This window comes from Cydia strobilella, chromosome 25 (assembly GCF_947568885.1).
Source record: "Cydia strobilella chromosome 25, ilCydStro3.1, whole genome shotgun sequence".
NCBI classification, from domain to species: domain Eukaryota; kingdom Metazoa; phylum Arthropoda; class Insecta; order Lepidoptera; family Tortricidae; genus Cydia; species Cydia strobilella.
This window is the reverse complement of record NC_086065.1, coordinates 2,134,897-2,162,763: the sequence shown is the minus strand read 5'-3', so window position 1 is coordinate 2,162,763 and position 27,867 is coordinate 2,134,897. Positions and strand designations below refer to the sequence as shown.

The 27,867-nt window shown below is 36.6% G+C and overlaps 3 protein-coding genes across 4 annotated transcripts in view; 2 read left to right on the top strand and 1 right to left on the bottom strand.

Moving 5' to 3' along the window:
• Positions 1 to 2,773, top strand: part of LOC134752603 (homeobox protein Hox-A2) — a 29,370-nt gene extending 26,597 nt beyond the window's left edge. Inside the window, exons 4-6 of the mRNA XM_063688273.1 lie at positions 257 to 414; positions 446 to 526; positions 2,450 to 2,773. Of these exons, the coding sequence (XP_063544343.1) occupies positions 257 to 414; positions 446 to 526; positions 2,450 to 2,773 (563 nt within the window). The remainder of the gene's footprint in view (positions 1 to 256; positions 415 to 445; positions 527 to 2,449) is intronic.
• Positions 1 to 27,867, bottom strand: part of LOC134752816 (probable chitinase 2) — a 483,068-nt gene that overhangs the window by 147,125 nt on the left and 308,076 nt on the right. The window lies entirely within an intron of this gene.
• On the top strand, positions 20,836 to 27,193 carry LOC134752723 (ras-related protein Rab-31). 2 transcript variants are annotated; one of them, XM_063688411.1, is made up of 6 exons: positions 20,836 to 21,024; positions 21,477 to 21,604; positions 22,353 to 22,495; positions 22,581 to 22,725; positions 23,088 to 23,208; positions 23,952 to 27,193. In XM_063688411.1, exons 1-6 carry the CDS (start codon positions 20,982 to 20,984, stop codon positions 24,044 to 24,046), a joined length of 675 nt encoding a protein of 224 aa, XP_063544481.1. In that variant the 5' UTR covers positions 20,836 to 20,981; the 3' UTR covers positions 24,047 to 27,193. The 2 variants fall into 2 exon arrangements, with proteins under 2 accessions (XP_063544481.1, XP_063544480.1); XM_063688410.1 differs by having other exon boundaries at positions 23,940 to 27,193.

Sequence of the window (27,867 nt, the reverse complement as noted above, 5' to 3'; positions counted from 1 at the left end):
TTTATAGTTGGTCAAACCAATTTGTCAGTCAGTAACAATCAGGAAAATTATACTCGTCCCTTTCTTTTGGGTGCTAGTACTAGTGTAAGACGAAGATAGTATGATTCTCTCTGTCTATGTTTGAAATGAGACAGTCCTTTGACAAACTATAAGTAAAAATATGATTACGAAAGCGTGTAGCAAATAAATGATAATTTAATTCATAAAAAGTGTAATAATATTTGAATTTAGAATTTCACCAGCCACTTTGTTTCAGGCGCGCCCCACGCACTGCTCGGTAAGACTCGACGCCCGCGCACCGCCTTCACCTCTCAACAACTGCTGGAACTGGAGAAACAGTTCCGCATGAACAAGTACCTGTCGCGGCCCAAGCGATTCGAGGTCGCCACCAGCCTCATGCTGACTGAGACACAGGTATACTTGCCTCTCACTCTATCACCAAGAGAAACAGTTCCGCATGAACAAGTACCTGTCGCGGCCCAAGCGATTCGAGGTCGCCACCAGCCTCATGCTGACTGAGACACAGGTATATCTGCCTCTCACTGTATCACCAAGAGAAACAGTTCCGCATGAACAAGTACCTGTCGCGGCCCAAGCGATTCGAGGTCGCCACCAGCCTCATGCTGACCGAGACACAGGTATATCTGCCTCTTACTCTATCACCAAGAGAAACAGTTCCGCATGAACAAAGTACCTGTCGCGGCCCTAGCGGTTCGAGATTGCCACCAGCCTCATGCTGACTGAGACACAGGTATATCTGCCTTTCACTCTATCACCAAGAGAAACAGTTCCGCATGAACAAAGTACCTGTCGCGGCCCAAGCGATTCGAGGTCGCCACCAGCCTCATGCTGATTGAGACACAGGTATATCTGCCTCTCACTCTATCACCAAGAGAAACAGTTCCGCATGAACAAGTACCTGTCGCGGCCCAAGCGATTCGAGATTGCCACCAGCCTCATGCTGACTGAGACACAGGTATATCTGGCTCTCACTCTATCACTCAGGCCGCACGCTATCCGCGGCAGGACTCGACGCCCGCGTATTGCTATATTGTCTTCCACGTCAATGACTAAAAACTAAAAGGTATTGCACAAAGCATCTTTTGGTATGAAACATCTTTGTAATCCGTCACGATCTCACGATCAGTAACAGGATCACAGAATGCTGAAGCTAAGTCGATGGCTCAACAATCATGGAGCGTACTCGATTCAGATAAAATAAATAAATAAATATTTGGGGACAATAGCACACAGATCTACCTAGCCCCAAACTAAGCAAAGCTTGTACCAATGTACTATGGGAACTAGGCGACGATATGACGATTCTAAAGGGACCTAACAAAAAAAGCGTTTTAAACGGGAAGTCGTATTAAACGTGAAAAAAAATGGTTTCAAACCTAAGATTTTTCAAGGACATTTTGACTATAACAAAGATAGATATAACTCGCTATAAGTTTAATGTTTTATGGCAAAACTATTAGGATTACTAAGTTACGACTATAAAAACCCCTTAGTTTCATCCTCTCGATTTACAAATGGGGGGTGGCATTAAGGTAGTAAACACGCTTGCCGTCGGTTTGAGAGATAATCTGAGAGGGTCTCTACTATTAATAATAAATGTGGCACTTTTATTTTGCTTTCACTCAAAGGTGTTAGGTATTTTTCACCACACCAGCTAGTAAAAGTTCTCTTGATTGTTCAAAAACTGATGAGAAAGTAAAGTAGCATTTTATCCACATGTGGGGCAAAGTAATCAAATGCAAATTTTGAGTTGTTTTCTTATGTTTGCTGGTATATGACTTTTAAATGATGATTTTGAATGATAAATATTTAATAACATTCATTTTGAATTGATTTTGTTTGGTATTTTATAGGTATTTTCCTTGTGTTGGTGTGGTGAAAATTATTGTGTTTCACTCGGTGGCAAACTTTGTTTAACCCTCGTGCCTCGAAACCCTCGCAACGCTCAAGATTCCATTTGGAATCTTTCGCTTGCTCGGGTATCAATATCAGCATGAGAGGTTAAACAACAACTTTGCCCCCTTATATAACAATAGTTATTTGTGCAACAAGAGATGAAAGTTGGTTTTTCTTGCGAGTGTTTATTTTGAGTCCCGAGAAAGGGAAAAATTATATAATTAGATTATTAAGTTAGAATCTTGAGCGTAGCGAGGGACTCAAAAATACGAGATATAAAATAACTGCTCTCGTGTTGCACACATAATTTTTCACCTCAGTAGTGAGAACATATTAAAGGTTAAAATGTATTTCGAATTACACAGAATAATACAGAGAAAAAAAAATTGGTATATATTAGTACATACATGCGTTAATATTTACTTTTATATACTGTATGATTTGTATGAAATGTTAATTATTACTTAAATAAAATCTTAAATTGTTCACCGCCGGTCATAATTAATATAATCCTTATTTATTTGTCCAACAGGTAAAAATCTGGTTCCAAAACCGGCGTATGAAGTGGAAACGCTCCAAAAAGGCGCAACACGACACGAAAAAAGACCACACGAGCGACGACAAAAAAGCACCCAATAAAGAACCTACCACAGAGCAGGAAAAACCTCAGCTGGCAGACATGACAGTTGTCAAACCTCCCGGCATGTTGGACAGGGACAGAATTATCGCGCTAGAAAGAGAGAGGGCAATAGCGGCGGCGAACTTTAATTCAAATTTAGACAACAGACGGGGATTGGTGGTAATGAACCAAGATGGCGGGCGGTCCGCTGATATGTTTAGGCCGTATGTGGTATGAAATTAAGGGCTTTTTTGTTTGTTTTTTCGTTTTTATTGTTGATGGTATTTTTTTTTTTTGATGTACGTAAAGAGATATTTTTTGTTTGGTTTTTATTTTGAATGAGTTATTTTATAAGGTACACCATAAAGAAGCTAAATTGGCATTTAATTGTAACAGTATTTGTAATAAACTGAAATAGATAGAACGCAAATCAAAATATTTAATGAAATAATTTGATTTGTTCCTAAAGTTGTATTTTTCATCTAGTGTATTAATGGCTGAACAATTGACGCAATATTAGGGTGACCATGTGTTAATAAAAAAAAGGCTTGTCCTGAAAGTTGACCTAATGTAATATAACTTAATGTTGAAGTCCAGTGAATGTAAAATAAATCTTATGATTGTAAATAAGTATGAAATGTAATATTACGTTAATCTAAATATATGTTAGATACATTCACATAAGGGATTAAAAAATAAAACATTGAGAAGGAACTGATTTTTAAACCAAATATTGTTTAAGACTAACAGTAAAATAAAGCATAATATAAATGACTTATAATTTTGACTATGATAAATAAATATTTGCGTTATTTGTGTTTTGACAGTTTCTGCAACATTTCAGTGTTTTTAGTATTATACAGTGGAAGCCAAAAATGCGATTCAATTACTTTCTGTTTTTTTTTCTTAAATTGGAAAAATGCGAATCTAACATGGTTGTAAATTTGTTCATTATTCATACAGTTTATATGTAGAGGATACTGTTAATGCATTTATTTTGTATATTGTTATTTATTGAGTTGTTTTCTAAGTCCTAGTCAATGAAAAGTATTTAGTTAAGAAGACATCTTGGATCAGTATTATTTTGTAGAATAGCTAAGTGTGAATGTTAACAATTAATGTAATATAAGGTATCGGTTCGGTAAGGTATTTTTATATTTATTCATCACCTTATGTTACGAAACAAAAAAAAACTTGTTTGGTAATTCATAGATGCATATGCGTTTTCAACCAAAAGGTACCACATTGTCGCTTGTTGATAAGGTTGATTTCTAATTGAAGCTATATGGAAATAGCGCCTTACTGACAAGCGACAATAAGTACCCTTTTGGTTGGAAATGGCACATATAATGAATTAGTGCGAAGGCACACAACAGTGAAATTCTACAAAGTTGGCCTCACATTATCAAAATCACTTTTTTGTATAAAATATAATTGTAACTTTAAATGTAGCTTTACATGCGTCATGCTCCATCAACATGCTCCACCTGCACATGCAGCATAAGGACCCTTTTTTGATAGAAAGCTACAAATTATTGATTGAGTAATTTGAGTATTTCAAACGGTTCCTTAATTATACTTACTTACAATTATTTATAATATGTATAAGTTGTAAATATATCGTAACAATTGAATAAAACCAATATTTATAACTGATTTACTTGTATAAAATAAATACGAAATAAGTGAAGTTCCAAGTAATGGTGGTATTTAAGATTATTATGTATACTATTAATAATAAAGTGATGTGAAGTGATGTAATAAAACATTCCTACCAACTATTATAATAATTACGGTAACATTGTAAAGAAAATTATAATTAACTGAAATATAGTTAATATGTTGAAATCTACTGTTTTTTTAATTGAAAGAAAGATAATCCAACTCCTATTATCTACACTTTAGTGGTGTTATTCATAACCGCCTTACAAGTCTAACAAGCCCTTGATAATCTTTTGTCCTTATCCGTCATTATGACATTTGATTTAGTTAGAAAGGGACAAATTTAACAAAGGTTTGCTAAGGTTTATGAATAAGGGGCGTATAGGTATACCTAAGTACTATTACTTTTAACATAACTTCCTTTATTACCTTTCTATCTGTCCGTTTGCACGTGTCTTAGCTCAGTAGGTAATAATGCTATAAAGCTGTAATAATTTGGCATTGCTATAAGGTGGTAAAACGAAATCTTTGAAATATTATAGGAGATAGGTAGTTTTCAGAACAAGTCCTGTTTAATTTGACTTTGCTAAGACTAAGATTTATTACAAAATAAAATAATACATAATATATATTCGGGAATATGTATTTACAAAATAACGATAGTTGACACGATCACAATGTACTTACATATACACGGTGGCTAAAAAAAATTGTGCATTCCCGTTGCCAAGGAGGTTTTGGGATTATACTGAGCAACTTTTACTATGGGAGCAACCCAGAAATCGCAAAAAAAAAATTGGCTGTTTCATACATTTTGGCTAGTCCATTTTTTATGGGAGGATAATTTTTTTTCGCGATTTTGTGATTGGTCCCATAGTAAAAGTTGCTCAGTATAATCCCAAAACCTCCCTGGCAACGGGAAGCCACCCTGTATATTGTGGCTACAACAATTAATAATAAATGACAGCTTCTTTCCACTTGCTTGCTTGGCCAGTTTCTTTCTACTTGTGTCAGCGAGGAACCCATTTTATACAGAAAATAAAACGAATGAAAAGGGAGGTAGGTACGTTAGGTAAGTAATCAGCAATCGCACAGAACGCCGACCTAGTAGTTTGTTTGTTCGAGCACACATACTTAGTGGTTGACTAAGTGACCACTGAGCAAACGCGGGTTCGATCAGCTTGAGAAACTTCATACGTGGCTCTTGGCTCCTGGTGCACTAAATCGCCCTTAATCACCTTGCAAATTTTAGTATGGAATGGGAATTTTTATAGTTTCCTATTGTGAAGCGTTAATCAGTCCGTCGAATGGTTATGGTGCAAAAAACTTATTTTTTTAAAGATTTGTTATATAGGTCTTTGATTTTTTTTTTATAAAATCTTGCTTTATAACAAAACAAGGATATAATGAAATGTTTTAAATTATACCTTAGAGAACTCTGCAAAGATTTTTGCTCGATGCTTGCCCTTAAGGTGGTTCACCGCCAATGCCCTCAATTGTACTTATAAAATTGCTGATGCATGACGGTTGCAGACTGCAGACTACGGCAGAAGAAATAATGTATCAAGGTAAATACTAAATACTCTAAATAGTCATTGTGGTGTGGATATGCTAGAACTATTTATACATTGATGCCTATTTATAGTATTTTTACATAGCTTGGGTACGGTGGCAGCTGTCATATTGCTACATATTTTTTCAATAATGTGGGTTTTAAGGTTATAATATTGTCTTCGGTTACCGCGATAGTTACTCATGAAATAAAACTATGAAAACGGATTATATCGCGTATATTGAATTTATAATACATCCCGACGTTTCGAACTCTTTACAGCGTTCGTGGTCAACGGGTGACTGACGGGACTGTATTATAAATTCAATATACGCGATATAATCCGTTTTCATAGTTTTATTTTTAAGGTTATAAATTTTACGAATATGGCAGCTGTCATCATCATCTAGATATGTGAAAAATACTATAGCAGCTATGGAACATATATATTAGATATTTGACAGCTGCTACAAATTTTTCGCCAACCAACACATTGTTGCTACTTCGCAAATAACTTTTCTTTCCCGACTTCGCAAATTTAGTTTGACATAAAATAGTATAAATTAAATTAAATGGAACTAAAAAAAATCCATACTAAATTGTTTCCATGTTTAAGCATTTACGTCAAAAATGTGACAGTTACGAAGGAAGTGGCGCCCTCAATAATTTTCTACAATTTCTTGTTGGACTATAACATAGGCAATATGATATTCTAATTAAACCACGGGAGCTTTGGTTTAAGGTGGTGGTGGTACGGAGGTGTATTCTAATTGTGATACGTAACTAACAGGTTATGAAACGGATCTTGATTTTTTGAGTTGAAGATCGCTTCGCTTCACTTACACTTTTGACACTGATTTATCATATCCATAACAAATCTAGATCAAATTTATAACCTGTTATTTCAATCTGAAGGCGCCTCCACCCAATATTGTTGTTAGTGTGATCAGCGCCGTACAAACAGAGTGTACCGCTATTGATCTCTGTAACTATTGTTGGAAGCGTCAAAGTTGTCGGTAACGGATCGCTTACACCGTAAATTAAACTGGAGGGTGGCCATGATCACAGTTCATAATAATATAATACTAGTACAACCCAATCTCGTAGTCTAAAAGCGTGCCGTCCTAAACTATGTAAGTATAAGTATGTACTCGAGGCAGGATAACGAAGTAGGAAGTAGAAAGTCGTTCTCAAGTAAAAGGTACCACATTGTCGCTAATAATAAGGGTGAAATTTGCTTGCATCTCTATACGAATAACCTGTCAGAGCGTCCTTGTGGTAAGCGACAACGTGGTACCTTTTATTGGAGAACGAGACAATTTATACTTTGCCCTGTTGCACCGATAGATGTTAGTTTTTTTTCATATAAAATCAATTTATGACGATGCGATTTATTAGTAACCAAAATCTCTACCAGTTAACAGGAATTATTTTTAACAAAAACGTCGGAACACGTCGTCGTGTTCTAAAAATTAAGTGGAAGAAAATGTTCTGTTGTTGACCATAGGGGTCCAGTTTTCTCTATTTTATACACTGACATATACGTATAGACAAGCTGTCAAGAACAAATTGTGTCCGCGAGGTGTCCGCCATTTTGCCCATTTTTTAAAGCCGCCAGCTAAAGAAAGAATAAGGGCAGCTTGCCAACGAAGTGCATGCACTTCATTGAGGTGCGTAAAAAAATTCTTCGAGAGGCTGCCTCTAATATATACATATAAATTACCTCAATGATTTTATAGTAGAACTACGTACTTACGATGTAAAAGTAAGGCACAGTTAAAATTTGCTCCTACATCGCTTGCTCGTAGAGTAGGTTGAGTCAGACCAAGGTAACTCTGCATGGCATTAGCAATGACAAAGTGTGTCAATGTCATCATGAATGAATTTCATCATGAAAATATGACGTGTATAATGACACGGCCTCACTTTGTTTTATTCAAATCGGTGCAAAGTTGGCTAAGACGGACTCTAGGCACATTTGCCCCAACTTACGTATTTTTGTAACGAATAAACATTTACCCCCTTATTCATAAAACTTTACGGGCCTGATTTAGTAAAATTATGTTTTATCCCTTTCTTACAAATACATAAGTCAAAATATCAGATAAAGACAAACGATTCATAGCCAATTCAGGCCAGTAACGCGTTTATGAATAACATCATTAACATGTAGCATTTTTTAAATATCAATTTATTTAGATTTACTAACGATTTGATAATAGAAATCTATTACTAACCTACTCAAAATGTAAAACACTGCTATTTTAGGACATGTCTCAATTTACTCACAACGCATGGTCACCCTACTTCTCAAGTGGCGGAGCTTGCTATAAATTGCCTCAAAAACCTCGTTCAGTATTCCTCTCTCGTGCAGAGCGAGATGGCTAGAAGTTGCACTGTCCCGCTCTCACACTGCCGTATGTATAGGGCAGACGTCTCATACTGGTTTGTAAAGAAGTTACAGGATGTTTTTTTGGTAAAAAGTTTTTTTCAATAATAAATCGTCCGTGAGACACAGAAAATGAAATTAAATTAAATTAAATTTATTGATGCAGACATATTAGATGTATTAAAAACCGGACAAGTACGAGTCAGGCTCGCCCACTGAGGGTTCCGTACTTTTTAGTATTTGTTGTTATAGCGGCAACAGAAATACATAATCTGTGAAAATTGAAACTGTCTAGCTATCACGGTTCATGAGATACAGCCTGCCCAGCCTGGTGACAGACAGACGGACAGTGGAGTCTTAGTAATAGTCCCGTTTTTACCCTTTGGGTACGGAACTCACTTCACTCACGTATAATTTGACTCAAAAAGTCGAAGTTTGCTCGATATGTTTCGCTCCATAACGAGGAACATAAACTAGAACGCGGAAAAGTCGCAGAGCTTTGGGACTAAAATTAAATTAGTTTACGTGACATGTGTAATACTAATCAATCGCACTTAAACTATCGTGAGACATATTTCAAAATATTTATCAGTACGGTTTTTACTCACTTTTATTTTTAGTCGCTTTTGGCGACATGTTTCGGATTCTTTGGGAATCCATCCTCAGGCACGAGTGTCCGCGGCGGTTGTAAGAATCCGAAACATGTCGCCAAAAGCTACTAAAAATAATAGTGAGTAAAAACCGTATTGATAAATATTTTGAAATACTAATCAACTTCATACAACCTGCCACCAGTCCGTTGCTGACAATATAATATCTTCTTATAAATCGCCTTAGTTAATGATAATTCATTCATTAGTTAATTTCTTCTTGTCTGTTACCTTCCGTGATTCTTCTCACCTGATGGTCTCATCGGAAGATATAAGCGCTGGAAGCCACCAACAACATGCTGAGATGAGGCCATTTCGTGGCACTTTAATCTTATTTTATGTTTTCTTTTATATTATGTAATGTCTTTTGTTTGTTTGTGCTTACGAATAAAATCTTATTCTATTTTATTCTATTCTATTCTATAAATGTTAGCACGGGCCGGGTCCGGGCCACGGGCCAAGGGGACCAACGTCCTTTTTCTAAAGAAAAATCACGTGGTATATATTTTTTATTTTTTTTTCATTATATATATATTTTATCTCTGACACTTAGACTTTAATATTTCTAAAGAATTTTATAACTTTGTCTGTTTGTATTTTTTATTATAGTTTTTTTGTATTATTCTACATTTAGAGACTGTATAAGCTAAGTATCCAATATTTCATTAATTCCATATTTGTAATTGTATTTTGTTATTTTTATTGCTTGTAAAAAATTTACGTGTAAAAGTGCCCCTGTGGCCTATTTGCTTAATAAATGTTTGATGTTTGACGTTCTAAAGTGAGCCATCCTTGAAACCAAAGATAGATATAACTCCGTAATAGATGGATACAGTCTAAGGAAAAAACGTGCCTCGAAAATCAAGAAAATTTGATTCTCGTTCAGAGGGCGCTACTAGTTTTGGTCTACAGTCGTATAGATGGCGTTGACGGTTTCGTTTGTTATTTAACAATTTTAACGCATATCAGTGAAAGAACATGGGTCAAAATCATAAAAAATAATTAATGTTAATAAAAAAAAAACATTTATCTACATTTAAATACATTATTGTATTTTTATAAATCTTCATTTTTAGCTTTAAAGTGTGTCGACAGATGGCAGTGAATTTACTGGGGTTACAAAATTTACTATGACAGTACCGCTCTAGTATAAGTTACTCTATGTTGAAACGGTGTATACCTAAGCCACGGCTATAGATGTGTGTGGGCGTGGCGAGACGAGATTGATGCCTCTTGTTTAAACAAGTCATACTCACTACTGCAGTATCTATTATCTCAGTTAAGGTGCCGTTTGGATTGAGAATACACCAGCATTGCTGCAGTATTGCAGCGCGACATTACTGCCGACTGAATTGCTGCCGCATTTAGCATGTAGTAATGTCACAGTGGAATACTGCTGTAGCAGTCATTAACGGCAGTAATTAACTGTCATAATGTCAAAAAGGTCATTTTATCAAGAAGTTTATTTATATTAAACTAGCGACCCATCCCGGCTTCGCACGGGTTACACAAAACCTTAACAAATTATACACCTAAACCTTCCTCAAGAATCACTATTGATAGGTGAAAACCGCATGAAAATCCGTTTAGTAGTTTTTGAGTCTATCGCGAACATACATACACACAAACGCGGCGGGGGACTTTGTTTTATAAAGTGATATTTTTAATCTAAAACCATAGAGATTCTGGTTCATTATTCCACACTATGTGGGAAAGATGACCGGGCATGTCCTGTAAGCGTTTTCACAATGTTTGATGCAATATCGGACATCGGATACGGGCACAGAAAAAGAAAAATATTTATATAATTATTATTTGTAGGTACCTAGTTGAAAAAAAAATCGTTAATGTGAAAACTAAGGTGAAAACGTTATCAATCTGTGTGTTATTATAGTATAAGTTGTGTGACAATTAAATAATTCGGATAAATCGGTTAATTTTAACGCACGACGCGCTAGAAAATTGTTCAATGGCAAACCAGAAATCTATAGAGCCTGAATCAATTCAGATCGAACCTAAATAAACAATCCTATTGTATCTGAAAAAACAAAATCTCCCGAATAAAATGACAGATCGTCAAAAAGCGCTATTTCAAGAGAATCTGCAAATAAAATCTACACCTCAAACAGAGGATTCCCATAACTTATTCGCTAAAAATAACCAGTATATTGCGATCTACGGACATAAACAATTACTATAGGTCCATGATCATTTATATACTGGTTATTCCAATTTCCAACTGAAAAATACGAGACTAGAATACTGAATCGAATATCAATATTTGATATTTGATCTCATAACGATCGCGCTTTTGCGTTTGACGTTTCGATGACAGCGAAGTATACGATTTAAAAAAATTGGTTGTCTATGGCCGCCGATAGTGTTGGCTGCATTGTATTTGTCGTGGTGAGTTTTCATGCTTGCTAAAATCGAACAAACCAAACGGTTATTCATAAGACGTGAGAAGAACCAACTCAAAATTTAGTAAATGTTATTGGATCGTTCACCATCGACCAAAATTTTCCTGTTTTACTTCTGTCAAATAAGTTGATTCTCTATATCATCATGGTCAGCCTTTAACATAAATCAATAAAGATAAATTCTCTTTAACTGACACTTTGATTATGTTATGAAGAAAGTATAATTATTAACCTTGAGACGATTTCAAAAATAACCAGATTCATTGATGACATTCAATTTGACACTTGTCACGGTTAAAGCAAAGAGTATTGGTATATTTCACGGAAGTTTTCTAATTGTAGGGTGACCATGCATGTCATAATAATTTGAAACTTTAAGTTTTCAACTCTTTAAATGAACGTTAATCACAGTAATACTGGTTGGGGTTGAACCTGTATTTTTGTAAGAGAACGTCATATCGCCGCAAAACCCGGTATGAAAACCATTAACCTAACTAAACTCCAAAACCACAGACACAACTTCCAACTGCCAACGAATTTCCCAAACAAAATGGCCACTAACAACGTACCAACATAACCGCAAAAAGCGCGCCAATTTTAAAAACAACACGTCCGGCGGAGGCGGGAAGACGGGAGTCGCTGATTGGTGCAAATTGAATTTGGAATCAAGAGGGTATTGTCGTGTTGGCGATCGCTCGCTGATTGCTCGTTTGCGGTGCGACGAGGTAGCGTGGATAAGATTTTTAGGTTTATTTTAATTTTATTATTATGAAACACAATATTATAAAGATTTAGATTTTCTTTTAATTATTTTATTAAAGTGCTTGGTCACTTTTTAAATTATAATATCTGAACTTGGTCAGACACTTCAACGAAGAAGACTAATAAAGAAGAGTCCACCAGAGTTGTGTCGCTAAGCCTCTCCAAACGTCACCGATAATAGCATGTGATTTGAAACAGGTATACTTACCTACATACCTATTACCTACGCGTGTATTCCTAAAGCCACTGTACCCGGCTATTTTCTACCGAACCACTTCTTCTTGCCACTCTTCCCTCTTTTACCCTACATTGCGGCATTTGGTCTATCGATTGAATTCGTTTGTTCGTTTGTAAACCAGCAATTGATTACATAATACCTCATGCCATTTATTACAATGTCTGTAGAAGCCATATATCGATCTGTACGAACCTTGTCATGTTATTATGGCGGGACTCCATCTGTACTTATGTCTGTTTGTTTATTAATGTGTTAAACTCACGAACCGCATGCGGCTCTTTGACCAATCTTTTCTTTAATTAAGGACATTAAGACAAAATTTTACACATAAAAGAGCAAAGTCAAATCAACTTTAATAGTTCACTGACTTCCAGATGATTTCTACTGTAGATTTAACAATCGTCACCGTTGTAAAATAGGGGCCAGGTCCATGTTATCTGTCCACAAAAGTTCTCCTGTCCACACGGTGACGCTGACGAGCAGCCGAGCCGGGGGCGTCCTCCCGACGCTCGCTCTACACTCACCGGTGTAGCATTTACTTCACTGCCAGTAAGTACTTCACGTTAGCGATGTCCACACTAAGCTGTCCACATAAGTTCTGTCCACACGTTGACGAGCGCAGCCGGGGGCGTTCTCCCGACGCTCGCTCTACACTCACCGGTGTAGCATTTACTTCACTGCCAGTAAATACTTCACGTTAGCGATGTCCACACTAAGCTATCCACAAAAGTTCTGTCCACACGGTGACGAGCGCAGCCGGGGGCGTCCTCCCAACGCTCGCTCTACACTCACCGGTTTAGATTCATCAGACGAATATTAGTGGAAATTTTGTCTTCACGTGCGAATTTATCACATATATTATATAATCTGGTACAGCCCCTTTGTCAGTAGAAAAATGTAGGCAAATTTAAAGAATGTAGGTGCGCTGCGCAGGGTTGATCTCCAGTTGAAGGATCTTCTAATTTCCATTATGGGATTGCATACAAAGTTACTAATTTAACTTAGTAACTTTCATTGCTTTCATGTAAGTGTACATAAACATTGCAAGCTGTAAATATAACTATAAATATTTTATTATAAAAAACTTAAATAATTTCGCAGACTCACTTGTTTTAGTCACTCGCGCGACATGTTTCGGAGAGCCTAGGTCTCCTTTCTCAAGCACTAACTGTGCGAGCAGCGTTCACGACGGCCGTGTATCGCGTACTGCCACAAAATTAAAATTAATGTGTATTATTTTTGTGAAATTATTTAATGTTAGTATGTCTCACAACAATTTCAATTCGAAAAAAACTTACTTTTTTAAAAGACGGGAATGTGGACTCCGCTTAAATACATTGTTCGAGCTAAGCCTTTTTAAACAAATACTGTTCAGAAATATGGGAAATTCTGGACCGAACGCAAACGTTCCCAAATCTGATATAAATTTAACTTCGTGAATATGGTATTGGTCGCCTTTATAACTTGCTAGCTTCTGCCCGCGAATTCGGCTGCGTAGAAATAGTACTGTCATATCCCACTTCCACTGGAAATTCCACTCCCTTTTTCACCCCTTAAGGAATGGTTTCCTATGTCCTTTCCCAGGATCTATCTCCATAGATAATTTCATTTTAAAATCGATTAAGTGGTTTATGCGCGATGAGGTTTATAACCGACACAGTTCCTAATTCAAGTCTGATTCAGTAATTTCTTGTTATATTTAGGTTTATTTTAATTTTTTGTTCTTGTTGTATAATAATGAAACAGATGGATATCATAGAGTAACTTATATATGATGGATATGATCTGTCAGCTGACTGAGCTGACCTACACAACTTGACTTTCCATTTATAATATTATCACAGAAATCCACGACAAATAATAATTTGTAAGAAGTTTGAATAGAAAAAAAAACATACACGTTCATCTAAAATTCAACGATGAGACGAATAGAAAGTACCCAATTTCCAACCAAAATGGCTTTTAAGACAAAACCCAAACGAATCCCAGAAGCGCCAACATACAACGAAAAATCGCAACAAAATCGCCTCTAAACAGTCTAAACCGTCATGAATATAACATGACCGAGAGATGGCGCTGAAACTAATTTATTACCACTTAACTTTTATCACCACTTTGCCTCTCTTTCGCTGGCTTTTAGTAGAATTACACATTTACCTTAAATGATTGTATGTGTATGTAGAGATTACATTTATTGGAGTAATTTGTTAAATGTATCGCGTTGGCTGAATGCCTTGGATGAAATAAATTGTTGTCTATGGTCGAGTGATTTTGATTGCTATTGTTGGAAATGTGGGGGGTTGCAGATTAGGGCTAATAGAGCAAAATTAAAAGTAATAAATTCAATTCAATTTATTTTAATTCAGACATAAATATCCATAAGATTGTTAGTAAATACACCTTTACAAGGCAATATTTGGATCCTTGGACTTATTTTTTATATAGGAGCAAAGATATATGTAACTCCGTATAAGATATATGTAAAATAGGCTGTGGCAGACGGACAGACGCACGACTCACCACGAGTGATCCTATAAGGGTTTCGTTTTTCCATTTTCCTTTTAAGGTACGGAACCCTAAAAGGGAACAGTATAACGGTCTATGGATTGAAGTTTGGGTGGTCAATTAGACTAGGTTATTGCAAAGACGTCCGGGCACCTGCCATAACAATGTTTTCACTAGTTATCAAGGTGTTCTGTACTGTCGCAATTTTAGTTGACATTTTCAATTCATTTTCAACTATCCGAAAACGCTCATTACCAAAACATTATTTGTTGAGATTCATTCCGAATTAACAATGTGTTATGGTTTTGATAGGACCTTGATGATTGTCTTGGTGATTGGCGCGAATCTCACGACGGTCGTATCAAAACCTGTTCAAACGCATAACAAATTGTTAAATATTAATCGGGTTTTTGAATGACGCTTGTTTTGAAGAATTCTTATCCTTCTCAGGACACTGACGCAGTAATTACTAAACTGGGACTCAAGCAAAATACATCATTAACTTATGGACGTTGAATCTGTAAACATGTTACTCAGACCATTGTTGCATTCGGAAACGACTGAAATGCACAAAAGTATAATTTTAATTAATGCGACAAAAATATCGTAAATGCTTTTAGTGAACCAATTTTCCGATAGATGGCACTGATTGTTTCATTTGATCGCGCTTACGGTGTTTTCTCTCTGTGTATAAATCTTCCAAAAATCTGGTTTTTACCACGATCTGGGAAACGTTTAAAATTTCGTAATAACATACTTGCTACAACGGTTACGATGTAGAAACAAATCAAAACGAAAACTTTAATTTGTCAGTGATAAAAGTCCAGTGTGACGTGACAGTGATATAATTTTCGGATTCCTCATCGTAAGTGTCTAAAATCGTAGTCAATCGTCATCGTAGTGTGTGTGTGTGTGTATGTATGCATATATATGTTAGTCTGTAAGGTAGCCGTAATATGGGCCTTGTTGCCTGATTAAAATTATTAAATAAAAATAAATAAAATGACCTCAGAAGATAAACTTGCCAACAGTGAACTACTTTTTATAGTGGGCTGGTGGTTTGTAGTGCTCTTATGCACGGTCAGTGTGGTGTTTGGCGTGGTGTGCTGGATTGTTTTAGAAAATGGCAACTGATACGCCATTACGTGATCGTCAACTTACTTTTAAGCATTCTACTATTCACTGGAATGTTAGTCATGGCTTTACACCTGTCAGTTTCGGGCAGCGAGATCCCTACATATAGTTTATACAGTTTCATAGCGAATGTCCTTTATTTCGCCATCTCTCAATGGTTTGTGGTGGCTACTATTCTATTTTACATTGATTATGTTAACGTTTTTCTGAAATTAAAAGATGATCCCTTTCTTGTGGTGAATATTTTTGGATGGCTCCTCCTTGTTCTTTTTGTAACTTTTAATAAAGTTTTGGCAGATGTTCATAAATATTTTAGTTTGACGACTTTTTGTTGTAATTTGTTAGTAAATTGTATAGTGTACGTATTTGTGTTATTAGCATTGTATAAAACCTCAAAAGTTTTTTCTAAAAAGGTGTTAATATCTACCTTTGTATTTGTACTAACTAGTGCGCATCTATCTGTTCAAACGAAAATGTGATTCTCGATCAGATGGCGCCACTAGTTTTGGCCTACTCTCGTATAGAGGGCGTTGACTGTTTCGTTTGTTATTTATAATTTTAACGTATACCAGTGAAAGAACATGGGTCAAAATCATATAAAAATAATTAATGCAAATAAAAAAATCATTTATCCATATTTAAATACATTTTAACGTATTTTTATAAATCTTCATTTTTAGTTTTAACGTATATCGATAGATGGCAGTGAATTTACAGTGGTTACAAAATTTACTATGACAGTACCGCTCTATCTTATTATATCCTCATTGATCTGTTAAAGCTGTTGATTTATTATTATCAATATTGATAAGTTCGTCTGATTCTAATTCTGTTGATTCAGAAAACCTGCTTGCGTGGAAGTGTTGGGTATATTCTGTAAATTTTTACTGCGCTTGTAATTAATGTATTTTTCCTTACAATGAAAACCCACAGAAAATTGTGGACTGAAAATAGATACAGTCAGAATGAAATAATCACTTTGAATAATGTTTACGTATAAAAGGTATAAAATAGTGTCGCATTTTACGCAACTAAATTTTTGACACTTTTTGCTAATCTCATAAGTCATATCAACTCATATTAAAGATCATACTTATTTGTTTTATATGTTAAGATTTCCTTATGGTTTTCAGGTAAAATAAATAAAATAATACATTTAATTATGCCTATCACATTGTGTTTGTCCACAAAACATGACTAATATAGGTATTTTAATCGACGTTGAAAGATGAGTTTAATAACCCAGTACCTAATTACGAAAAGCCCTCAGCAAGTAAGCAATGGTGAAAGTATTTTAGCCAAATTTTAGCGTGCCAGCGCGAAACGCGAACTTTTCGTCTCCACTTCAGTTTGAACAAAAATGCTTTTATGTCCAGCTGTTTTTCTCTAGATAGGTAGGTACAGGTCGCATAATTATCAACCGATTTTTTTCACGATTCAGTTTTTTTTAATGGCGGAGCCATGGGTGTTCGCGAAGTCTACAGAGAGCCACGAAGAGTAGGTACGAGTAGTTTATCTTTAAAATGTTTTATTCCGGTCAAGTACCATTGAATGTAAAATAAAACGTTCCGCTAACTACTGCTCGCAGGGAACGGCTTTTTTATGTAAACGAAGCGTATATGTGCGCATTACATACAAACAGATTTCTTTAGGGGCGGGCTCAGTGATTTGATATCAGTTAGAGCCGCTAATACCGCCTATGGATTTTATGTTAAAAACTTATAGGCCGCGTTCCCTATGTCGTAACGACAGTAATAGTACCGTCCTATATGCCAACAACTCCATTTAAATATACTAGCCACGAGCCACGACACCGACCCGACCCACCGTCCTACCGACTTATATGTGAACATCATTAGCACGACTATCAGGGGCCCATTTCTCGAACGATATTAGTCTAATATTATTAGTGTGTTGTCATGGCAACCCATACGATTTGACAGTCCGTTGACTAATAATATTAGTTTAATACCGTTCGAGAAATGGGCCCCAGGAGTTACGACATAGTGGGAACGCGGTCTTAGGTTGAGGTCTAAGATCGTTTTCATATTGTCAGATCCAATATCGGATGACCTGTGGAGGAAAACAGCTGGCAGGTGGCATCAAGTCCTTTTATTTTCCATTAACGCTTTCTTTTGAACAAAAAACAATAATTAGATGTATAAAAAAAACCAGCTAAGTGCGAGTCGGACTCGCGCACCGAGGGTTCCGTACTTATTAGTATTTGTTGTTATAGCGGCAACAGAAATGCATCATCTGAAAATTTCAACTGTCTAGCTATCACGGTTCATGAGATACAGCCTGGTGACAGACAGACAGACGGACAGCGGAGTCTTAGTAATAGGGTCCCGTTTTTACCCTATGGGTACGGAACCCTAAAAAGACAAAAAAGGCACTTTTTAGTTTTTGCTTCTTTGTAGTCGTATCGACATCCGATATCGGAATGGACAATGTGAAAACTCCTACCTTTTAGAAAACGCAAATCCAAGATAACCAGCGTTTCTTGTAAGTATTACTTTTGGTAGGTAATTTAGGTAAATTTCAATTGTTACAACGTTAATTTATTACATTACATTCTGAAACAAATTAAAGCTCATAGTACAAATGATGCCATGCTATAGTTAGTCAATCCAAATTGTCAGTAAATAAGAACAAAAAAACTACTCATCCTTTTCTTTTGGGTGCTAGTACTCGTGTAAGAAAAGTCGGTTTCAGCTATTTAAGAACTTAGAATTACTTGTTATTTAAAATTTTCAATCTCCTTCACGGGACATGCATTGCCTAGTGAGGTATTGAGGTGAGGTAGTGAGGTATTGGTCAGCAAAATCTGTATCCATGTGAATATTTACCGGAAATAAACGATTTTTATTTTTATTTTTTTATTTATTTTTAGATAGTATGATTCTCTCTGCCTATGTTTGAAATGAGACAGTCCTTTGACAAACTATATATAGCAATAGCAATTCTAGATCTCAGTGATCCCCGATAAATTGTGACTTTCACTAACTATTTCTACGTCTACGAAAACGTCTCCGAAATTGAAAACCCTAATAATTATCCTGTAGTAAGAATGACTAAACAGCTCTATATGATATCCCTAGAAATTTAATCTGTATAATGTTTTCCGATTTGCAACTTGACTTGTGGCGGATAGATCTTGGGCTTACAAACTTAACAATACTATAGATACATGCCAAACTCAACCTTAACAATACAATATTAAAGATTAAAGCAACAGTAACAAGTGAATATAATTTGGCGAATAAATTTTCTGAAATATTGTAATGGCGCCCAAAATCCTCGCTAAATCGGCCATATTGGATTGCTTTTCCCGCCTTTTCTTTGGGTGCGTTCACTTTAGTACATTGGGATTAGGATTGTGCGGACAGAAATTCCATTATTTTAATTTCGCTGTCTTATTTGCGATGAAATTAATCGTGAGTGAACGTTATATAAAATAGAGTTTGGGCAAGAGAACTAATTTGGAATGACAAAATGTTATGAAAATATGACCTCACTTTTTAGGGTTCCGTACCCAAAGGGTAAAAACGGGACCCTATTACTAAGACAGGTCTGTATGTCCGTCTGTCTGTCACCAGGCTGTGTCTCATGAACCGTGATAGCTAGATTAGCAAGACAGTATTTCTGTTGCCGCTATAACAACAAATACTAAAAGAGGAATAAAACAAATATTTAAGTGGGGCTCCCATACAACAAACGTGATTTATTTGCCGATTTTTTTGCCGTAATGGTACGGAACCCTTCGTGCGCGAGTCCGACTCGCACTTGGCCGGTTTTTTTATTTAAATCGCTCCAAATTTTGCTCTGATGGACTCTAGGTTTTTAAGAACTTCTTGAATGTGAAGCCTAGTAGCATCTGCACACACTGGACACACAGTAGAAAAAAAACGCTTACGAGTTTTGGTTTCATTTCACCCCGTTTCTACTATATTATATTTTCTTTCTTATTATATGAGTTGTTATGAGGATGAAAGTAGATTGTATACGGTAGAAAACCTATTTTTATCTTGGGCGAGGCACTTAAATTTCGCTACGCTCAAGATTCCACGCTGGACTCCCCCAGTACCAGTACACTACGAAATCTCTTTTTTTTTATTCAGGGCCTTGAAATGTAATGTACTATATTATATGTATATTTAAAATCTCTACAGTAAAAATATACTCTATGGTAAAAGTAAAACAGACTATTTTACTGCAGAGATAGGTATTAACAAATAAAATTATTTGATAGTCAGGTACTCGATATTCCTTATTTATTGGGCTATAATTATGTACTATATTAATACCACCATCCACACAAAAGTACTATAATTTGCGATTAATGGTCCGTTTTACGCCCTAAAGGCTTTATATTTTATGGCAAAAGGTTAATAGTGATTGCTTTTAGATGGGCGAACGCGATGTATGGGTTAATGCCATCATCCATAAATTCAATAATGGTTTTATGAGATATAAAATCAAATTAATTATCTAGCCCTCATTAATTCCTGCTTCACGCACTCCTAGTGCCATCTATTGGTTAAAATAAGAATGAAAATTAAAAGTGGTTAGCAGCGACATCTAACGTTGAGTAGCGTCACTATGAAGCTACCGCAGAGACAACTTAATTTTTATTTTTAGTATTTGAGCTAGATCGTCAGCTTTGGTTACAGCGTTATAGTACACGAAAACGATTGTAGATGGCACGAAATTCAAATTTTGCGATAGTATTATCCAACCAAATTAAGAAGTCTTATTTATTCGTATAATTAGGAATTTATAAAAGAACGAAGAATGCACGACTATAATTTGCAAACATATTTCAATGCATTTTGCTGCATATTATTTTAACGACTCAATTTTATTTATAAAAGTTTAGCAAAGTCAACAGCCAACCACCAACTCGAACTTGACCATTCGCAAATGACAACTGACACCACTGACACCTCAACTGACACGGACATTTTTATTTGTCAGCTTATTCACAGTTGGAAACTTCATCGTGAACATGTATTGTTATTATTCCATGTTTTTTGAAGTTTATACTTTTAGATATCCTTTATCCTGTTAACAACGATGTGAATAATCAAAATCGAGTGCCTATAAAACTTTGTAGTGTTAAATATACCTAAAATGAAAGTGATTGAAGCAAAAATAGTGGTACTAGGATCACAAGGTGCGTATTTTTCTTACCTTTGTTGTGATATAACGCATTATGAGTATAGTTACATAAAAACTGGTATATATTACAAGGAATGCGTTAAATTCTTAGTATAGTTTGTCTAAATAGATTATTTGATTAATAATTTAATAACCGGTTTACAAATTTGACAATTTAGTAATGTCTAATTTTTTGGCTGTCAAAAGTATTATTCTTGCTTAGGGCATCTACTCGGTAGAGAAATTTATACCTTGTGTTTTTGGAATAAAGCATCGTTTTGATTGGTTTGTTGAAAGGTGGTACAAACAAGAGTAAGAAGCAACACAATAGTTTGTAAAGAATCTGTACCTTATTAGGTACAGATTCTAAAAAAATATTTATTGGTAATGTGAAAAATACTGTCTATTTAATAGAATAGACAGTATTTTCACATTACCAATATATATTTTTTTACATAATTTTTCTAGGTGTTGGCAAAACGAGCCTTGTGGTCCGCTACATTGGAAAGATGTTCTCTAAACACATCTCGCCCACCATCGGAGCATCATTCTTTACATGCAACATCAATGTTGACGGAGCCAGAGTTAAACTACAGGTTTGTCCAATATATTAATATGAATATGTTACCCAGGGCCATGCAGCGGAGTGGCCCCATACAGGGCAAAACATCTCAGATCCCCGTGAGACCTCCCCAAGGTCCTACTAAACATCAAAGGTTTGATAGGATTCATCGAGGAGCTGTGCTGGCAGGACTAGCCCACCCCCCATATCACGCAAAATAGGCGCCAGTGGCTGCTCTAATGGGTGGGGAGGCGACAAAATGGCAAATGCAGATTTTAAAAACACTAGGAAAAAATAAGAAGCATTAAATCCGCCTTTTGTGCTATCATGTAATGTGCAATCACTAGATAGTATAAAACAAAGTCACTTCCTGCTGTCTGTCTGTCCCTATGTATCTTTAAAACTACGCAACAGATATTGATGCGGATTTTTTTTAAAGATAGAGTGATTCAAGAGGAAGGTTTATACATATAATCATCAATCATCAGCATTGCACCCGGTCGAAGCCGGGTTATTTTATTCTGTTTTTAGTATTTGTTGTTATAGTGGCAACAGAAATACATCATTTGTGAAAATTTCAACTCTCTAGCTAACCTGGTTCATGAGATACGGCCTGGTGACAGATGGACAGACAGCAGAGCGGAGAGCGGACGCAGTCCAACAACATGTGAGACAAGTCGTCAGGTTCTGACAGATTACACACAGTGGTGATGATTTAACACCCATCATACACAACAACTTGTTTGTAGGGATGTGTCCGGTTATCTTATCTTATGTTCCAGGTATGGGATACAGCAGGGCAGGAACGATTTCGCTCAATGGCGCCGATGTACTACCGTAACGCCAACGCCGCGCTTCTAGTCTACGATATCACTAGCGTTTGCAGTTTCACTGCGATTAAGACCTGGGTCAAAGAACTGCAAAGGTTAGTCCTAATTGTGCCATATACACAGTAGGAATGTTATTGGGTCATGTACTATCGTAACGCCAACGCCGTATTATTTTTTCAGCAATGTACCAGAACCAATGGCGTTAGCTCTCGTCGGCAACAAATGCGACTTACACGAAATCCGCGCAGTCCCGTACTCCGAAGCTAAGCAGTACGCCGCTTCCATCGGCGCGCAGTATTGTGAGACCTCGGCCCTACATGACCAGGTATTCAAATAATTAGTTAGAAGGAAAAAAAAAACACGTTTGTTGTATGGGCGCCCCACTTAAATATTTGTTTTATTCTGTTATTATTAGGGTTCCGTACCCAACGGTAAAAACGGGACCCTATTACTAAGACTCCGCTGTCCGTCTGTCTGTCACTAGGCTGTATCTCATGAGCCGTGATAGCTAGACAGTTGAAATTTTCACAGATGATGTATTTCTGTTGCCGCTATAATAACAAATACTAAAAAGTATGGAACCCTCGGTGGCACTTGTCCGGTTTTTTTTAGCTCTAGCCAGACTTACATAGTGTTTCTAGTTCGTTGCGAAACAAACGCGGTGTGGTATATGTCTTTTTGTCGCAGGGCATCGACCAAGTATTCCTGAGCACGGCTACAGCGCTGCTGCAAATGTCGACCACAACCTTGAGTGCTTCGCTACGCTCTTACGACTCCGCAGAGGGCGACACCGATAGAATACCCACAGGTAATATATACGCACACACACATACAACCAAGTATAAGTATATTGCGCAAATATTGAATAGTACTGAATGGCAGAATAAGTTATGCCTTTAACTTTTTAAAAATCATTAAGGAGGGCAATTGTTTTTGATGTGAAGGTTCAATTTGAGTAATGCTTGATGCTTAAATAATTATTATTTTACCTTATCTCCTCGCATGTTAGGAGAAAAGCACTATATATGCCTCGGCAGGAATAACAATTCGTGGATTCGTCTTCTTCGAATAAATCGAAACTCATCCACGAATTGCCCTTTCCCGGCCTCTGCAATAATGTACTATTATAGCATGAATTTTCTCAAATGATTTTTACGCCTCACACCCTAATCTGTTAAACAAAAGCCTTTGTTTCTTTTGTTCAGCGGCAACCAATGCTACCGCTACTGACTGAACGGGAACGAACTCGTTTAAAAAGAAATTTTACCGTCCTATTTATATGGTTCAAATTTATGTAGCAGCTCTGTATTCTGAGGCCACACAGGCAACCGATCGTCCTTCATTACCCAAACTCGTTATCTCAGAATGAGCTGTTACATTTTGAACCTTAATACTATCACGATAGTTGCTTTTTAACGACATGGTTGCTTTGGCACGCGACTAAGGCGCCTCTACATAAAAGAAACAAAGGCTTTTGTTTAACGGGTTAGGGTTTGAGGCCTAAAAATCATTTGAGAAAATTCATACTATACTTGACAGGTGACCCCACAGAAGACCCGGCGACACACACGGGCAAAGTGGAGCTCCCAGCTTGGAGTATCGACAGCATCGCCCACGGGGAACCCGCAAGGAGCATGTGTTGTTAACGGGGTCCCTTTGTTTGACATAATTATTGAAAGTCATTATGTAATGATTGTCATATTATCTTCTCCTTCTTTTACCTAGCGTTATCCCGGCCTTTGCCAGGGTCCGCTTTCCTGCTTGCCTTTCTCCACTTTGCTCGATCCTGGGCGTCCTCTCGCGTAAGCCCATTTGCGCTCATATCCGCTTTCACGACATCGAGCCATAGCTTTTTTGGTCTGCCCTGGGGTCGGGGGCCGTCAAGGGCTAAGTTAAGGCATATGTTTCCCACGTAGTCAGCTGGCCTGCGACAAACGTGGCCGAACCACCGAAGACGACATTCTTGGAGCTTCTCCGCTACGTCACGGACTGCGAGGCTGCCACGGATGTACTCGTTACGGATGCGGTCAGCTATCGTAACGCCGCACATCCACCGCAACATCTTTATCTCTGTAAGGCGAAGCTCTTGAACGTGCCTTCCAAGAACCGGCCACGTCTCGGCGCCATAAAGTAGGACTGGACGGATAATGCACTTATACACTAGCCCTTTGAGTCTAAGCGGTATTCTGCGATCGCAGATGACTCCCGTGACCTCCGGCCATTTAGACCAAACCGCGCTGATCCTATAGATAGGTTAGGTTAGATTTGTTTTATGGCAATCCTGAAAAGTTACGCGTTTGTTAGAAAAACCAAATTAACTAATGATAATATAACAATCATTACATTATGACTTTTAATAATTATGTCAAACAATAGAGACCCGTTGTTAACTTCGATATATCTGATTGTACTTTAACATTTGATACGGTGTTGTTATTTTCGTATTGCACATTAGGCCAATCAAATTAGTATTTTCGAATAATTAATTCTAATCATTTTATTTTATTGATAAAAATGTATGACATTACAGTTGAACCGATGCGTCACGAAACTTAGACTAACAGCAATGATAATACTTATAACAGCGACAATTATAGCACATTACATTAGCATAGACAAATTATATTGGAACAGTTGAGCACCTAGCATCTATCGCCTCACAGAATCTCAAGCATTCGCTATACAGTATACACTGCCGCTATACAATGAAACTTATATAGTTGGTCAAGCAAATCTTGTCAGTAGAAAAAGGTGCGAAATTTAAATTTTCCATGGGACGATATCCCTTCGAGCCTACATTTTTTAAATTTGCCGCTTTTTTGCTACTAACTAGATTTGCTTGACCAACTATAGTAAAAGTAAATATAAATAAGGGTTTTTATTATTTTCCTAAATTTTTATTTGGAATTGTTTAAATGGTGAAAATGACTGTGACCGTGACTGCAAAAAGTTTAAGAAACCCTGAGTTAGACCAAGATAAGTCTGCAACGATTTTGACAGCACACGCAGTGCAAGTGTTATAGTTGGTCAAACCAAATTGGCAGTAAATAAGAACGAAAAAAACTGTACTCATCCTTTTCTTTTGGGTGCTAGTACTAGTGTAAGAAAAAGATAGTATGAGTCTCTGTGTCTATGTTTGAAATGAGTCAGTCTTTTGACAAACTATATTTATATGTCATAATTTCATAAACCGAGGAAAAGGTGGATGGACTGTGTGAGAGATGATATGAAACGAATGCGAGTGAGTGATGAAATGACGGGCGAGAGAGAGGTATGGAAGAAAAAGACATGCTGCGCCGACCCCAAATGAATGGGATAAGGGCAAGCGAATGATGATGATGAATTTCATAGAAGTTTGACGTTTAAAATAACACTTGCGCTGCGTGTGCTATCAAAATCGTTGCAGACTTATCTTGGTCTAAGTCTACTTAAAATACAATGACAATATACCTATGTTGCCTTAAATCCTTTAAGTGTCCTTAGCCTCAATACCACGTCACCAAAGTAAGTGGCGCCGAAGGAGGTATTAGTACCTAATTATGATTAAAATATATACAAAGATATTTTTAATAATTGTGTTCAGAGTATAATAAAGAATATTATAACGTTGTTAAATAATTAAGTTAGTTTATAAATAATAATAAACGTGTTTTAATCTCATTTTGTATTGTCATTATTGACAATGAGTAAGGGCTATATGGGACCAATTTTTAAGTGTTATTAAACTTAGAAAGTAAAACAGAACATTAAAAAAAACTGTTCTATTAGATTTATGAGGCTCTTTTTATATGACCCTTCATAAATGGACCGCGAGCCAGGCGCAAATTTCGTCAGTCATCGCCTCCCGGGCGAAAACTCGTATAGCGGTCAACGGCTATGTATGATGAACCCTCGTCAACGTCAGCTGCCGCTCCGTTGGTGGGTTTAGGAATGGCAGCCACCGAAACGCGTAACACGGTCTTTCCACCGCGATACAACCGGCTGACGATTTGTTTTATTAAAAATAGCATCTAAACTATCATCTGACAAAGTATCAAGCGGGAGGCGGTGACTAAATGTTTTTATAGACTTTATTTGCTGCCATTCCTCAACTCACCAAGGGAGGCGATTGGTCATGGAAATCTGTTTCTGGCCCGCGGTCTAAAAACAAAACAAAAAAAATCTTCCCCCCCATTCCCCGGGGGGTCACCCGTTGACCACGAACGCTGTAAAGAGTTCGAAACTCGTTGTCTAATTTTCGCTGTTGAGCATTTTTTTCTTAAATTATCCTTAGTACCTATTGTTGACGCACTGCCACTAATAATTATGTAATAACTATTATTAAAAGACGTTAGTACGTTATACGTACTTATAGTACGAATTATCTCAGACGATTTTTTCGGGTTCGGGCCCTAATCTGTTAAACAAAAGGTATTGTTTCCTTTATACAGTGGTTACTGCTAATAGCTCCGACATAAGTAGCGGGAACAAGCCCGTTTAAAAAGCAAATTTACCTTTCTACTTATATGGTTCAAATTCATAAAACCGCCCATTCGGAGATAACACGTTTTGTCATTTCCAAAGCAAAGAACACCCTGATTGTTCTCTGAATGCGCTGTCACATAAATTTGAACCTTAATACTATCACGATAGTTGCTTTTTAAACGACATGGTTGCTTGATCTTAAAAGAAAAAGTCTTTTGTTTAACAGATTAGGGCCAGAGCCCGAAAAAATCATCTGAGAAAATTCATACTATACGTAATTGTACTATTATCATTATCATGTTTAAATGTGTCGTTTTCAAGCAAAAGGTACCACATTGTCGCTTATCATAAGGACATTCTGACAGATAAAAGGAATTTTCGTCCTTATGGTAAGCGACAATGTGGTACCTTTTGATTGAAAACGTCACAAATATTATAAAATATTAATAATATTAAGAAATTATTGAAGTTCGATGCAACGAATTTATTTGAATTTTATTTATAGTTTAGTTCTACTAGGTTGCTAGTCTAGTTCTAGTATATTTACTTCTATTTTACCAATAGTTAGTAATAGATGGCGCTAGTTTAATAACTAGCAAAAACAGATCTAGAATGTACGAGATTGCTTGTCAACTTCGAGCAACACGGACGGGAGTAGTGTTGGCCGAAACGTTAATGCAATTAACCATTAACCAGTACAAATTGAACCGTAAGCTGTAACCGTCGCTGAATCATATTTTATTGGTTGACAAATAAACAATAAATGTTGAATTCAGAACTGTTAATATAATATGTGGTTACGTAATGTGGCTTTTGTAATAGCACATTCAAATATATAACCCAGCGTATCTCCAGAAAGCACCATTTCGTATTTACCAGTCCACTTACGTTTTAGTACACTCGCCATCAGATATATCGGAGCGGCCGAGATGATCAAAAATATCTGAACACACACTCTAACGGCCTCGACAATAGAGGCGTGTTGAGATATTTGTGAGCGCCT